We start from the raw sequence: 17447 nt of genomic DNA, 5'->3' as shown, positions 1-17447 counted from the left end.
CCCATGGCTACACACCAGGGTTTATATAAACTCTAGTAAGGGCAGCAGTACATTATAGTTTAATTTCTTTGAAATATATACATTTTTTGGTGTTACTGTTCCTTTAATACCAGTGGGCCCATTTTTATGTTTCGACCTTTCGGGGTCTACATGAAAGATGTTTAATATGATCATTTGTTCATTTGTGGACATGCTGGTTCTAAAAAATGTAAATAACTACTAAAATACTTTGGTTTGTGACATATGGAGTAAGATTCAAAATACAACCAGAAATTTGAAGTACACAAATGCCCAATGCAAAAGCAGAGGTGTATGGCAGCTACCAGCAGCCCTTCAGAGTCTTCAAATAGCCAGTCCAAGCCTGCATACTTTTTTCGCATATTTATTTATTTTTTTAAATAATCTGTCACCTAAAAAAGGCCCCTTATCTTCACTTACAACGCGTTTGCCTGCATGTCAATATAAATCACTTCATGTGGAAAATTCTACTCCCAGCACTTCTCCAACAAACCAGTGGGGGCACTGTAACAGTCGCTTCATTTTACGTAGCAGATTTAAACATTTTCTGATTGGTCTGTAATCCTATTCACAGACTAAAATGAAGCCGTAAGAAAATCGATGTATCTATGTATGCATACAACGTATGAGAGCTTTGAAATAAATAAATCGTTTAAACGGATGTATAGTATTTTAGCTTCCCGCACCCATCAAATGTTTTAAATGAAAAGTCTTGTTTTTTAAGCGAAGTCTTCGCATATACTGGCCAATCAACAACAGCAGTTCAACGGTTGCTAGGCAGATTATGTTAATACAGGCAAAGCCACCATCTCTGCAGCTACCATTCTGAGGTGAGAACAGGTTGGATATTATCATCTAAATTAAAAAATGTGAAGCCAGGAAAGAAGAGATGGATGTACAGGCAGACCACAGACTCTCCAAGGTAAGAACGGGCAGGGGAATAATAAGGTAAGGGCTTTTCATGCCCATTTGAGATGATTCTGGTTTCTTAGCCGTCCCTATCTCGCTCAGTGCTATGGGTTGGAACGGGGGTTGTTGTCGTTTTAGTCCCACCCAAAATGGCGATTGTGTTTCCTTGTAGCAAATGTTAGTTTAATGGGCGATTATGGTATTATCAAGAATTAAAATGTTAAAGTATGAGTGGCTTCTGGTTCGATCGAAAAGGCTTGGCGCGCTCTGTTTTCCGGGCTCCCTTGTTTTCAATAGCCCCGGCAGATAGCCCTCGTTGGTACAGTCCACCCCCCGCCCCTTTGGAGCCGTTGGGACACCGCATCTTACCCCAATAAAATGGGGGGATAATTCCTGCCTTTTTGCGTCTAAATATATAATGGTTTATAAAGGACATTAAATCCTCGGCAGTGGCAGTGTAATGAAGCATCAGTACTCGTATTTGTTCTGAAAGTATTACACAATCACATTCGGGCGACAGATACTTCATGTTTTTACTTCCCCCCCTCCCTCCTCGGGTTGGGGCTGACCGCTGGCGCTTTTACTCAGGGACTCCCGCCACTTTTGTGTTATCAGGTGCAGTAGCGGCATTTCCTTAGTCAGTGTGGCTGTAGTCAGTAGGTTAGTTAGGGCCTCTAAAACGCGTACAATGCAAGCTGGTTTTAGTTAATAAAGCCCATTTTGGAATTTCGTCACTTTATTTCACTTTGGAATTTATATTTTTCGGATCCGCACAGATTAATACATTTAACTTTGAAACTTATAGGGAGCTATAGTTAAGTAATTCATTATCTATTTGGTACGATTTAAATAATTTGATGTTGTACAAAAGTTCGTGCAAAAAAGCCAGAGTACCCCTCATGATCTATATATCCGCAATTAGTAGCTGAAACAATTTTACAGATATTCCACTGGAATAAGGATCATCTTGACTGAAAGATCATATTTATTTATGGTCTTGATAATCTGTTAACACAGTTACTATGTAGTAATCCTGATTTTCAATAAAATTCAAGGCAAGAGGAATGACAAGTAGATTAAAAGGCTACTGGCTTGGCCCTGCAGACAAGGATTGCTTTATGACTGGTTGTAATTCAATTTTTTTTTTCAAAAAAAGGTAACCCTGCTCCAGATCTGCAGTTTATTGGCCATAGATATATTATAGATATCTGTTTTAGAAAATGTCAGACAATTACGCTATCAAGATTTGGCCCAGTGTATGGGTGAGCAAATCAAGTAAAGCTATATACTCTTGGCAAGCAAGTGTATGGCTGCTGTGGCTTTACACTAGGCCACCCTCTGAGATTAAATGCCAGGGGAAATGTCACAAAAGGCTGCACTGACCAGTGGCAGTATTGCTATTTTAAAATGACACTATAATTATGCTTAAATAATGTTAGGGTTGCCAGCTTTTCTGGAAAATAATAGCTCCTTCCTATTTGTTTTATCTTTTTTTTTTACTATTAATTATAACATTGGCATCAGGCTTCATTTTTACAGTCCAGACTGGTAAGCAAACTCGTAATTACATGAAGGGAACAAATTTGTTATGCACCACCCATTGACTAAAATCCTTTGCATACTACCACAGGCTAGTGCCGATTTTATTTTAAAAAACATCATTCCATAACCGAGGATATTTTATAGCATATCGCCATCTCCTTTCCCCTAGGTATCTCTTCACCTCCCTGGGCATGGGCATTCACAGTATCCTAAATTTTTGAGACTCCGCTGTGCATGTGCCCAGCATGGGGTACCTGGGCGAAGGGAAAGTACCCGTGGCTGGTGTTTTTATTCAAAGGAGAGAGGCGTCTGGGCCTTAGGACGAATGTAAGATTTCAGGCTTACATCCAGATAATGCTAAGCATTAAACATAGCTGCTAGCAATACAATATAGATCATGAACATTGTGCAGAGCATTAAGCCCAGTTAACTAGACACAAACAATTTCATGAGTAAATGTCCCTTTCATTCAACCTGTAACAAAAATAATCCAACCAAGTTACAGCTAATGGTGGCAATTTTGCAGAAATTTGATGAAAGCTAGGCCCAGGCCCAGCCAAAGAAGACAGGGGGTCCAATGATAATTGTGTAGTCCTATTGCTACAGGCAATGTTGCTTGGAATATCTGAGGACTAAGGAAAATATTGATGTGTGCTCTGGGCTACATGTTTTGGCATATGGGGCAAAAAGTGCTGCAATTGCCACTATATAGATTTTTGAGATAATCCCTCTAAAGGTGAGCACACACGTGGCGATCTGACGCCAGATCTGCCACACACTGTCAGGGCTGAAACAGCAGATAAGGAGGTAGAAAAAATAGGATTTCTACCTCCTTCTGCCGATTCAGCCCTGACGGCAGATTTTGGTCAGGCGCCTTCTATGGTGCACGATCAAAATCTTTTAACCGGTCCGATCGGCGAGTCGACCGATATCAACAGCTTCCTGCGAGGTTTCGTACGATAGTATTGGTGCGTGTATGGCTAGCTTAACCCTACCAATGCATCTCCAGGTTGTGCAATTATCCCACTGAAAGTGGGATAAGTGAGTGTTTCAAAACTTGTGAGTGCAAAAGCAGGGTTGTGTATGTCTAAGGCAGGGATCCCCAACCTTTTTTACCTGTGAGTCACATTCAAATGTAAAAAGACTTGGGGAGCAACACAAGCACCATTAAAGTTCATGGAGGTCCCAAATAAGGGCTGTGATTGGCTATTAGGCAGCCCCTATATGGACTGGAAGCTTACAGTAGGGTCTGTTTTGAAGGCATAGCAGATTCTTGGTTCTGTCTTAGTTTTGGATTATTTGCCTCTCTCCAGCCAAGAACTGAGTATCCTGTATGGAAGCTATGGCCATCAAACCAGGTTATCAGAAACAAGATTGTTCTATAGCCTAGATAATTATTAGCACTACAGATAATAATTGCTAATTTTCAGGTCCTTTTGTATTAATCTTTCTGTTTGTCTTTTCAAACACTAAAAAAAAATAAAAAAAAAGGGTTTTAAAGGGGTATGCTCACTTTCTAAAGAGCTATTTCAGTTTTTTAGATTAAGATTTTAGTTAAAGTGGTTGTTCACCGTCCAAGGATTTTTTCAGTTCGGTTGGTTTCAGATAGTTCACCAGAAATACCGTTGTTTTCTATGTTTTTATTTTTGACTGTTTGTTTTCAATATTTAAGTTTAAAGTTCAATTGTTCACCTTCTCATATGTGCCTGGAGCAGCTCTGGGGGAAAACTTAAACTGTTGTAATTTGATAATTTACTTATTTTTGGCCATGCTGAGCATAATTCCTGAGTTTCATTAAAGGCAGCCCGTAATCAATGAGCAGACGTGGGGAACGAGTGGCCATGGGCCCTATAGGAAACAACAGGCACGCGGTTACTACATGCCTGTTGTTTCCTTGTCTTCTGCCTTTACCCCAGTGCCGCCCACTCATCTGATCCGGCCATGAAGATGCTCCTCCAGTTCCTGCATGCCCTGCAGCTCCTCCAGGATGATCTGCCTGCCTGCCTGCCAACTGCAGGTTGTGTCAAACATTTTGTGGGGTTTCACACATTCGCAGCACTCACACTTACTTGCACACACACACAACACGCATTTTGCCGAGTGTTTTTTTTTTTATTGCTTTTTTTTAGCCTGAAAAATATTTTTATTGCAGATAATGTATTCGCTAACAACACAGTGAAATGCCTTTTATATGTTTTGGTGCTTATATTAAATTTTTGTTGATTTTGGTGTATTTTTAGTTATTTTATTGCATTTTAGCCATTTTTTTGCATTTTCAGTTCTGATTTTGTCCATAAAACTAATTTGGCCAAGCCAAAATTTTTTTGCTTTTTAACCAATCCTGAAGAGTTTTAGAATGTGTGTAAAGCTTTCCCCAGGGTATGTAACCCATTCTGCTATTGTCCTATCCCCAGATACCTTTGACTTATAGACTGGACAGCTAACACGGGACTTAGCTGATATAGATGAGCTTTTTATTTGGTTTCTTGTACCATAGTTAATTTGCTCTGTTCTGTCTTTCTGTGTAGTGCATGTGGTCTGAAAATGATGATGAAAGCTACAATTTATATACATTAAGGCACCCCTGTATGTTATACAGTGTAATAATTTATTTTGTTTTTTTCTTTTGTCTCTCCTACATAGAAATCAATACTCTTAAAGCTCTTAAAGCTTTTAACATCAAGGAAATGGTTGAGAAGTCATTTCATTAGAGTGTAAGAAACAGCAGGATCTTTTCTTGCAACCTCAATGTAAAAAAAAAAATCATCATGCGGCAGAACGGCACAGTAGTTTTATTCCCTGTATCTTGAGATAATGAGTCACAGAAGCAGGTGCAAGAGTCCTTTTATGCGTGGGAGGCTTTAGCAGAAATTGGCTGTGCTACATTTGTCTATTATTCCTTTCCTTGCTGCCTTCCCTTCTTCCTTTGTTTACAGCAGTGATATTTATCAATACCGTCCAGCTTTTTCCATGTTTTGGGCTAAAAACACAGATCATATAAAACTGATGTAATACAAAGAAATCAATGGAACATTTAAGCAAGAACCAGAAATATGGCCTGGAAGGCTGCACTGAACACATAGGCTTACAGTTAATTCTGAGCTAGATACAGGGAGTGAATATATACATTTATATATATATATAATGTATGTGTAATATATATACAGCAACAAGAGATCCTCTGCACTCACCCATTATCAATATAAATAGGACATTAAGACATTCTGTGCATTAATCTACCAAGAAATGCCCTCCCCTTTAAGCAAAACAGGGATTGTTTGTCCATATACTGCAGTATACTTCAAGCTGGCCAACTACGTCAAAGTCATCCCCTCTGGCCAGTCGTACACTTACTTATCTGATTTATTAAGAATTCTACTGCCAGATAATGAAGGCTTCCCTTTTAATATGCCCAGTTCTAGTAATTTAGCTACTGACGCATGGGTCACTCGGGAGGAAATTCAAAAGAGACTTGAACATGTAAAGGTAAACAAAGGTCCAGGGCCGGATGGGATTCATCCCAGGGTATTAAATGAGCTGAGTGCTGTGATTGCCAAACCTCTTCACTTAATTTTTCAGGATTCATTGAGGTCTGGCATGGTGCCGAGAGACTGGCGGATTGCTAATGTGGTGCCGTTATTTAAAAAGGGATCCCGTTCTCAGCCTGAAAACTATAGGCCTGTTAGTCTGACATCAGTAGTAGGAAAACTTTTGGGAGGGGTAATAAGGGATAGGGTACTTGAATACATTGCAGTTCACAATACTATTAGTTTGTGCCAGCATGGTTTTATGTGGAGGTGAGTAGGAACCTCGATGCTGGAATGGCAGTTGATGTCATCTACTTGGACTTTGCTAAAGAGTTTGATACAGTACCTCACAGAAGGTTAATGATCAAATTAAGGAATATTGGCCTAGAACATAATATTTGTAATTGGATAGAGAACTGGCTGAAGGATAGATTACAAAGAGTGGTGGTAAATGGAACATTTTCTAATTGGACCAGTGTGGTTAGTGGAGTACCGCAGGGGTCAGTCCTTGGTCCTTTGCTTTTTAACTTATTTATTAATGACCTGGAGGTGGGCATAGAGAGTACTGTATCTATTTTTGCTGATGACACTAAATTGTGCAAAACTATAAGTTCCATGCAGGATGCTGCCGCTTTGCAGAGTGATTTGACAAAATTAGAAAACTGGGCAGCAAACTGGAAAATGAGGTTCAATGTTGATAAGTGCAAAGTTATGCATTTTGGTAGAAATAATATAAGCGCGAACTATCTACTGAATGGTAGTGTGTTGGGGGTATCCTTAATGGAGAAGGATCTAGGGGTTTTTGTTGATAACAAGTTGTCTAATTCCAGGCAGTGTCATTCTGTGGCTACTAAAGCAAATAAAGTGCTGTCTTGTATAAAAAAGGGCATTGACTCAAGGGATGAGAACATAATTTTGCCCCTTTATAGGTCCCTGGTAAGGCCTCACCTTGAGTATGCAGTGCAGTTTTGGGCTCCAGTCCTTAAGAGGGATATTAATGAGCTGGAGAGAGTGCAGAGACGTGCAACTAAACTGGTTAAGGGGATGGAAGATTTAAACTATGAGGTGAGACTGTCGAGGTTGAGGTTGTTTTCTCTGGAAAAGAGGCGCTTGCGAGGGGACATGATTACTCTGTACAAGTACATTAGAGGGGATTATAGGCAGATGGGGGATGTTCTTTTTTCTCATAAAAACAATCAACGCACCAGAGGTCACCCCTTTAGATTAGAGGAACGGAGCTTCCATTTGAAGCAGTGTAGGTAGTTTTTCACGGTGAGGGCAGTGAGGTTGTGGAATGCCCTTCCTAGAGATGTGGTAATGGCAGATTCTGTTAATGCCTTTAAGAGGGGCCTAGATGAGTTCTTGAACAATCAAAATATCCAAGGCTATTGTGATACTAATATCTACAGTTAGTACTAGTGGTTGTATTTATAGTTTATGTATGTGAGTGTATAGATTGGTAGGTGTGGGTTAGGTGTACTGGGTTTACTTGGATGGGTTGAACTTGATGGACACTGGTCTTTTTTCAACCCTATGTAACTATGTAACTATGTAATATACATTTAACAAAGAGACTGAGCTTACCTGCAACTTACTTGCTTTCAAGGTTAAAACACTTAAATGGTTGCCCTTTTATTGGCTCCACTGGGATCACCTGACTGTAGCTGGAAACGGTGGGAGCTACAACATGGAGCAGGACACTGCTCCTGTATAAACTATAGCAGAATATATGTTCTACCACTAAAGTGGAAACCATTAGGCGGGGATGCAATGGGGCTGTGACCACAAAATACATATAGACCGCAACAAGATATCCTCTGCACTTACTCAAGGCCAGCTTGAAGTATATCGCTATATATGGACAAACAATCCCTGTATTGCCACCAACCTGCACCAACCCACAAGCATATACACTATGGCCCTTGGGGTGGCATAGCTCGTGAAGGTTTGCATTTGTGAGTGTGTAAAATTTTCACATAAGGTCATTTTTTTTTTTTTTTTATAATCTCTTTATTTAGCCTTTTACACATTGATAACAATATTGGTGACATGGGTAACAATTGCATCTCGATGTAAATGAGGAAAGAAGAATCATGATGGAGCTGAAAAGTCAATATAGTAATATATGGTACGTTGAATCTGGAGGGAGAGAGATAGCGTCCAGATAAAAGTCAGTAAGAGTCATTTGTATCTATTATAGGTTGGTGCCGGAGTTCTTCTGTTCTGAATGGTGTCCAAGGGTCCCAGATTTCTTGATGTTGCTTAACCGAGTCCAATAATATAGCAGCAAGATATTATGAATATATTCCATTCGAGTTTTTAGTTGGGAGATTGCTAAATGTGGAGCCAGCCAGTTCAGAGCAATCACCCAGCATACAGCAGCTATAAATTGCGATGTCAGTTTGTTCTGGGTTTTGGTTAATTTTTTTGAGGGTAATGAAAGCAGTGCCAGTTCAAAGTCTGCCATATTGTCTGTTTGTAACACCTAGGTGATCAGTTGAAATGTTTAAGTCCAAAAATTTTGTACTATAGGACAAGAGTGAAAATAATCTCCCTGTACTCTACAAGCTCTAAAGCAAATTGATGAAAATGAAGGAACAAACTTATTTTTTAAAATTGGTGTGACGTACCACCTACAGAGGGGTTTGTATGCTGTTTCTTTGTTACTTATACAGGGGGAAATCTTTTTTATGGATTGCCATATTTTTTCCCATTTTTTTTTAGATTATCTAGCGACTTCAATCCTCGAGGGGTAATGTGAATTATGAGTTTATTGTAGTTGTTTTGAGTCCACCAAGAAAAGTTTTTGGGGATAGCCCTGGTGGGATATTTGGGTTGCTATTTGTTTGGTGGGTTTGTATTTTAGATTTCTTGGAGGTCCAAACTTTTAGGTGGTGTGAAATAACGGGGTTTGATGTGTGGTATGATTCTGTGTTTTGTGTAGCTGTCCATAGTAAGGCTGATGTTTGTAAAGGGGATATGGAGGCATTCTCAAAATCAACCCAAGGTATAGTGTTCGGTTGTGCATGCCATTGGATGAGTTGGGTGAGTCTGGCTGCCCTGTAGTATGTGAGAAAATGAGGAACATTTTGTCCTCCTTGATTGTAAGCTCTGAATAATGTATCTTTATTTTTCCGATGTCTTTTGTTATCCCATATAGGATATGGATTTCTTTAGTGTGAATTAGAATGGGAAGGGCCCTGAATAAATAGAAAAAAGAGTTTTGGTAAAATAATCATCCAGATAGTTCGTAAATTTGTAATTTTGTCCAGTCGGCAAGTCCCCCATGTAGAAGTTTAAAGAAAGAGGGGAAGTGTAAGTTGAGAGAGTAGAATCAGATCTATCCTGGAATAGGATTTACAGTATGTAGTGGAGAGAAAAAAGTGTAATCAATATCAAACAGATGTAGAGTTCTTCAGGTATCTACCTAATATGCTTCTTGTTTAAATTGTTTTAGATATTTAGGGGCATTTGCTGATGTACCAGTAGTGTGTTGTGAGCGGTCAAATCGTGAAAAAAAAAATTGTACCTTGAGCATGCAATGATAACAAATAAAATATTTTGGCAAAAAATTGTTTAGTCCCTGCTGGAGGAGCATATAAATTAAAGAACGTTACTGGATTACCCATTATTGTGCTGTTTCATAACATTTATCGTCTTTCCGTATCAAAGATAGAATGAGTAAGTATAAATTGGACAAAGGCAAAGGGTATGGCCACCCCTCTTGATTTAGTTTTAGCGTATATTTGATGGAAATATCTATGTAGATGGGGGGGGGCCTTTATCTGACCAATGAGTTTCCTGAAGTGCCACAATGTCCACATGAATTTTATGGAAATATTGGCCTGCCATTCTTCTCTTTACAGGGGAATTTAGCCCTTTAACATTGTGTGATACTAATTTAAACTCCATTATTCCAATAGGGGAACAGTTTCAAGAGAAAAAGATAAGCTAAGCAGTTGGACCAGCTAAATAAGTAAGAAAAGTTACTTTGTGAGTACCCAACTAGGTTGTTGGAGGTCGTAAACAAAAAAAAAATAATAACAATAACAAATCATTGGCATATATATAATGAAGTAAACATTATAAGAAAAGGAATTTTCCTATCCTGAGGTAGTATTACTCTGGGGGATCTGTAGCCCACTACTGACAAAGCGTAAGTGATCAGTGCAGGTGATCCTTGTGGGGGCAGGGTTTAACGATTTGTACGGGAAACAGACCCGTGGTCATCCCCGCATCCGACCTCGTAACCAGGCTTTAAAGAGCCAAACAAATGTCGTAAATAAATGAAAGTAGAACAAAAAAATAACTGAGGTAGTGAGAAGCAATAAGCAGTTAGCTTAGTGGTATTGTCATCCCGGAGCTTGGTTGTGATGTTTGGGGGATCCAGTTTGTTGTGCAGCCTTATTCCACTTCGATGTCACCTTCTCCCAAATAGGTTGTAGGGGTGTTGCTATGGTTTTTGCCAGTTTGGGAGGTGGGGGGGTATCTGATAACCCCAGTTTGATTAAAAAAGCTTTGCCATCTGTGGGATCCGTAAGGGTATGTCAAACCCGTTTTTAACCACCCTCAGGTGGAAAGGAAATCCCCATCGATATTTATAGCCTGCTTGGGATAAGCAGCTTGGAACAGGGAGGAGATCCCTCCGTTTCTGTAGGGTAATAGGACATAGGTCTTGAAACATCTGAATATATTCCCCATCTATCTCCACTGCCTCATGGGTTCTGGTGGACCTTAGTAAGTCCTTTTTGGTCTCAAAATAGTGTAGCCCGAACAACACGTCCCTGGGCGGTTTGCCATGTTGTGGTTTTGGCCTTGGGGATCTATGTACTCGATAAGCAACAACTCCGTTGCATATTAGGTAATAGTTCAGTGAATAGTAAGTCTAATAGTTTGCATAAGTCAGTGTAAGATTCTGGCACATTTCTGATCCGTATATTAATGCAGCGGGACCGATTCTAAATCTTCGGTATGATTAGCAAGAGCTTGTACTGACCTTTCTAGCGAAGCCACTTGTTGTACTGCTTTATGTGTCACCACAAAGTCATCATGTTTGTTTCCACAAGGTCAGTGCGCATTCCCAGGGACGTGATTTCTTTTGTGATATCAGAAATAGCTGACTTCAATTCTGCTTGAAAAGTGTTGGTAATTTTTTGTAATAGCATATCAAAGCTAATGTCCAAGTCTGTTTTCATGAGGCAGCTACTGTGATCTTACCGCTTTGCCAGGGTTGGGGAGTTGCCTCCATCTTGAGATTTCTGTGTATCTTGTTGTTGTCACTTAAAGAAGTTTCCTGCCTCTCTTTGAGGTCGGGATTTGGAAGTCGCAATCTCAGTTCGGTAGTAGAGGTATTTAATCCGTCGGCTCTCATAAAGTATCGCTTAATAGTAGCTGAAATGATTGCTGGAATGAGGTACAGAGCGGGAGCTTAGTGAGCCTACGTCTTCACATGACCGCTGTCAGCTTCACCCCCATAAGGTAATAATTTGACCTTGGCGGTAGGTGAGAACGATGTTAAGGTAAGAGATGTGGCATTGAGCATTGCATTTAGCAGCATATAGTGCACAGTGAAGCTATGCTAAGCCAGATGTGGGTAAGCTTCTCTCAAGAAATGTGTTGTAAAATATCTTTTTAAGATAGAAAGTTGGACAGAATGTGGGACAGAATTCCAGAAAAGGGGTGTGGGTATGTGAGGAGGTAATGAGAGAGGTACTGAGAAATAGGTCAGTCGAGGACCATAACAGGTGGTTTGGTGAGTATTTGGACATGAATTTAGAGATGTAGGCTTGGGCAGAGCTATGAACTGCTTTGAATTTCTGGGTCATTACATGATTTAGTATGTGTCTGGATATGAGGAGTAAAGTATAGGGCAGAATAAAACATAACACCAAGGCACCATGCCTGCCAAGACAGGTTGACGTTGGAGTTGTTAACTGTGATAGACACTATTGGGATGTTGGATGGGGGAAAGTGAACCATTAAAAGTTAAAGTATATTTGGCTAGAAGTATTTGCATAGACCATATGTATGAGTAATTTTTTTGCATTGAGCATAACAGATTCATATTTACCTCTGCCAGAGCTTAAGATGTTGACTTGCAGTAAGCAAAATAAAGTTAATTCTGCTCATGCACATCTATGGGGAAACTGTAAAACTTCTAGAGCAAGATGTTCTGCACTTCAGTTCACTGAGGAAGATTATTAGATGATTCTATGTTACTAACAAGTATTCAAAGATGTTCACATTGAGGGGATGCATGCAGACTAGATGAAATTTATGAAATAATGGAAAGGAATAATTTATGTATATATGTGTATATAATATGTATATACCTGTATGTTCTTTAACTACCATCACAGTCTATGTAAAATATGGGAATACCTCAACTATAACAACAATTCAGTTTGTGTTATTTCTTTTCTTACCTTTTTAGCCATGTTCGTGATTTTAGTCACAGTCTGCACAAGTAGAACCATTTTGAACAGATCAAATAGCAACTTTGTTACTAAATGGGAGCATTAAACTAAGCAATGATGGACACCAAGGAAGGAAGTCCACATGTGTGGCCTACTTCTGTGGAGCACCAGTCAAATACTGCTCAGGTAATCAATTATTTTTAAACCTTTTAAACGCCTTGTTTTAAGTTATTATATAACTTTTTTTTAAAGTTTTTATGTTTTATTCTTCTTAACAAAAAAGATGAAATCTGCTTTAGCTAACTACTGTGCAACAGCTCTGGAATGTGACTGTTAAAGTGGAGTCTGGCATGGAGTGATTAAGAGCTGGATTTGCTGGTCCTTGTCTTTTAATGGTCTCTGTATCTGTTAATAATCTTTTTTTTTTTTTTGCCAAGAAATGACTAGTTTTTAAAAGATTAATAATTATAAATACAGAGTCATGGGCTTTTATGTTTTCTTACATAATGTAACCTACTGACTTGCTGATTTGAAAGCTTCCTGCTGTGTGTGTACTGTTTGTTATTCGTGTGTTCTAAATCTAAAACACTGAAAACCTGGCTCACCTTAAAAATGGTTTTGCTTGCCATAATTTATATAGGAATATCTTTTAATGGTAACAGTTTATGAAAAAGTCAACCCATTTGTAAATATATTTACAAACACTTCACCTCATTATTGTATTAATAAATACATCTGCATCTTCTGCTGTAGTGGAAATAGAATATATGGCATGGATTTTTAGGCTAATATAGTAATTATTCGCTTTTGTTGCAGGTACATTTTGTTCCTGATGGCGGATCTGTGGCTCAGATCGTGTACAGTGATGATCAAGATCGTGCTCAGCAGCAGGTGGTCTACACAGCAGATGCCTCATCGTTTACATCTGTGGATGCATCTGAACATACGCTGGTGTATATCCACCCAGTGGATGGATCGCAGGTATAATTTATAAAGCCTTTAGAGGTAATTTAAGACCTGCAAGTGAAGTTGCACAAAAAATGCTATTGGTAAGGTACATTTCTCTAAGGCTAGTGCCACACAGGGCAGATGTGCAGAGATATTGCTTCAGGGTGCAGGCAAGGTGATGCCAGTGTAGAGTCAGTCCCATTTGGCACTAGCCTAAAGCCACTCTTTCCACTCCATAGTTACAGTTACCGCCACTTTTTCAATCCTGCCTCCTCATGCAAATCACAAGCTATAAACCTATTAAACACTGGAATTTTGAATCTGCTTTCAGGCCCAGACTGGGATTTAAAGGAGAAGGAAAGGTAAAAACTAAGCAAGATTTATCATATAAATACAGCCATAAGCACTTACAGAAAACTGCACTGAGTCCTCTATCAAAAAAAACAACAGGATTTATTGTCTCCTTTTTTGTAAACATGTTCTTAGGGTATCTGACTTCCTCTCTCACAAAAATCCTTCACTCCCGGGGCCAGAGTCTGTGCAGTTCTCTCCTGTCTCTTGCTCCCCCCTCTTATAAGAATTCATAAAACTCACTCCCCCCACCCTTAGGAATGTGTAATGGGAGCTATAATGGCTAAAGCTGCAGCAGGAAGCTATGAAGACCAAACTAAAATGGCAGCTGCTGTCATAAACAAACAGAGAAAGCTTCTAGGGCTCTTTACTGAGGTATGGTAAAGCTTTCAGCAGAATAAATATAGCATTCTAGGTGGCATTAATGTGGTAAATCTATTGGCAGTAAAATGCCAAAATGACTTTCTTTCTCCTTTAAAATAGGCCCTGGCATTTCAAGTACACAGAGGCCAAAACAGCCCCCACAGGTTCAATAAATAGTGACTGTCTTTGGCATCTTGCAGCTGTTTATAGCATCTGGTATTGGCCAGAATCCGCAGATTGCCAGTCCATGCCTGGCTGCTGCCACCCACAAAGGTGTCAGCTCTATGGTTTCCACAGTAACCTAAATCAAATGACACAAACCAAACTTTTTCCTACAAAACGGTGTGCAGATGTAATTTTGGTGACAATACCCAGAAATAACAACACCCAAACACCAAAGATTTTCAGCACAACTCTAATTTATGTCAATGTGCAACTGCAAATAATATTATTATTATTAACATTTATTATAAAGCGCCAACATATTCCGCAGCGCTGTACAATAAGTGGGTTTCATGCATTGGACATACAGAGTAACATATAAAGCAATCAATAACCGATACAAGAGGTGAAGAGGGCCCTGCCCAAAAGAGCTTAGAATCAAATATTTTAAAGTGTTGGCTGTGCGCAACTGTGTGAACTACCATCACAGGTACACTGAAGTTTTTGGAAAAACGCTGCATCATGGGTAAAACACATTGGGCCTGTTATTGCCATTTTATTTTTCTGTTTTCACAAAGACACTAGAGAATAGTAGAAGCACCTAATTTTAATTATTATACTAAAAATATAACAAATGCAAGAAAATAAACAGCTCGCTTTTCATACCATGTTTTGCTATAAGCAATTGAATGGTACTTCTTTATTTCCACCTTGTGCATATTTTTGTATTTACTTAACCAATACCCTATTATGCTCTTATATATGCTTTTAGAATGTAAGGCTACATATTCATGGAAAAAATGGTGCATGGCGCACTTTTGTAGGCTCATCGAGGAATAACCTCAGTTAAGGTGGTAGCTTTGAGCTATGTGGTTCTAACCTAAACAGGGCTGTAGATGAATGCTGATTGCAGAAGAATTTCTGTAGGACTGAACGGGGATGACTATTTGTATACCAGTTCTTACCCACATTTCAGTTTTCACTAGAGTTTTCTTTCTACAGACTCTCTTTACAGACCAGCCTCAGGTTGCCTATGTACAGCAGGATGCTACCACACAGCAGGTAACACTTTATTTTTTATACCTATTCAGTTGTATTTATTTTTAAAGTGGCTAACTGCATAGTGTATGCTTTTTTTCCTTAAAGGAGAAGGAAAGGCAAAGTCACTTGGGGGTGCCAAAATGTTAGGTCAAAGCGGAACTTGTATTGCCAGACAGTTTTTTAACATTTTGCACTGTTTCTTTGGGGGGACTTTTAGTTTACCCAGGAAAACAATATATCGTTTTTTTCAGGACAACCTAAGCTTTCAAAATATGGTAGAATATTGGTGTAATTCCAATTCTGTAACAAGATATAGGCTTCTAAATGTCTAAAAATGAAGAAAAAAACAAATTTTCCATAATATAAAAACACATACTAGAAACAAAAAATATTTAATGCATGAATATACAACTGATGTGCAAAGTCCCATGTCCCCTGAACGTGCCAATACCAAATATATATGGTTTAATGGAGATTTCTCACTTGTATAGGTCAAAAACTCCCAGCAGTACACTACTAAATTTCCAAAGCACTGCATACTTTAGATTTTAAGGCCAAAAATTCCACTAACAGAAGGTTTTTCCCAGAAAATTGTACATTTTTGGAAAGAACAGATTCTGGGGAATCCAGAATAGGCACAACTGTCTGTCTACTCCAAACTATCAAGTCGCAATGCGGCGGCGCTGGGGAAGCAGGAAGCAGCAGACGCGATGCGATCGCGTCTGCTGCTTCTAGGATGGTCCTGCAACGATCGTGTTGCAGGGCCGACATGACAGCCCCCCTGGCTCGTTGCCCAGGGGGCTGTCATCACTAGAAACTCTCTGCAGCAGCGGCACATGCCGCCACTGCAGAGAGCAGCCTTTATCTGCCAACGACGTATGAGACACGTCGTTGGCAGTTAAAGCATTTTTCTGCCACGACGTATCTCATACGTCGTTGGCAGAAAAAAGGTTAATGTAAAAATGTTTTTGTTATTTATTTTTCTTACCTTAATGCAAAAAGCTTGGAAGCTGATAATACTGACTAAATGTAATTCTTGCAGTATTGACAGAGAGATTAACAATGCTGCTGAAAACCTTAGCAATAAAAAGCTTAATATTTATTAAAGAGCGGGTTAGAATTGTCAAAGGAAACAAATCTTGTGAATCTTGGCAGTCAGACACACTCTAAGTTTGAGTGGATAGAACCATATATATATATGGTGCTTACAATGGCATAGAGAGAGCAAGCTTACCTTGTTTTGTGGCAACAACAGCCACTTCCTCAAAAGTCAAAGAAGTGCAAGGCTAAGCAAGTAAAGAGAGATTGTGAGAAATGTGTTGGATTCATTCCTATACATTACTGACTGCAAAAAGATCTGGCCTGTATGGTCTGTTTTAGTTGCCTGTCTTACTTTAGCAAAACCTTTGCAATCCCGTTGAGAAGATAGATAGTCTTTGAAATCCTGCTGATATAGATAAATGGTAACCTGCAAATCCACCATGCTTCCAACTGAAATATCAGTTTGTGTCTATCATAAACTGGATAATGAATGTGGAATATGACCAATGGCCAATGGCCATAAAGTGATCATTGTTCCCAAAAGACAATTTATTAGCAATTACTTTTTTAATGTATGTATGTATAACTTTATTTATAAAGCGCCACAAGGGTAAGCAGCGCTGTACAATCTTACAGTATACAAAATTACACACAGGGAGGACAATTGTTATAATAAATACAATAAATAAGTATAAATACACAGGGATATAAGGGAATAAGTGCCATGTGGTATGAGACAGTAGGAAGGAGGTCCCTGCCCCCGTAGAGCTTACAGACTAAGCTTTAGCAAAGGTACCCCTTTGTTTCTCAGCCATATTTAAGTAAATATGGGTATATGATTTTAATTACATGTAATTGTATTTTACATTACTTTTTATTTGTTTTAGTGTTTTTGAATTCATATAATGTATTGTCACTGGGTTAAATATATTCAAAACAGAATTCCAGTGTTCGATGAAATAAAAACTCCCAGTAACTTACCAGTGCAAAGTGGTATTTATACATTCTACTTTACTTGCAAGCAAGTTAAATATCATGCATGTGCTGGCTAGGAAATTTAAAATCTCACCTTCTGCATATATTCAGATTTTTAAAGGGGTTGTGATGTGGCTTCCTGCTGCTTAAAATT

At 39.0% G+C, this 17447-nt stretch overlaps 1 protein-coding gene across 3 annotated transcripts in view; it reads left to right on the top strand.

Annotated features, from left to right (window-relative positions):
• The first annotated feature begins 515 nt into the window (after positions 1-515).
• Positions 516-17447, top strand: part of prdm10 (PR domain containing 10) — a 52742-nt gene continuing 35810 nt past the window's right edge. Inside the window, exons 1-5 of one of the 3 annotated variants that reach the window (XM_031904880.1) lie at positions 516-940; positions 9920-9972; positions 12430-12598; positions 13229-13393; positions 15239-15298. In XM_031904880.1, coding sequence (XP_031760740.1) covers positions 12527-12598; positions 13229-13393; positions 15239-15298 — 297 coding nt within the window. In that variant the 5' untranslated portion in view covers positions 516-940; positions 9920-9972; positions 12430-12526. 3 annotated transcript variants of the gene reach the window in all.

Source organism: Xenopus tropicalis, chromosome 7 (genome assembly GCF_000004195.4).
Source record: "Xenopus tropicalis strain Nigerian chromosome 7, UCB_Xtro_10.0, whole genome shotgun sequence".
In the NCBI taxonomy this organism is placed as follows: Eukaryota; Metazoa; Chordata; class Amphibia; order Anura; family Pipidae; genus Xenopus; species Xenopus tropicalis.
This window is presented reverse-complemented; position numbering and strand designations above follow the sequence as displayed.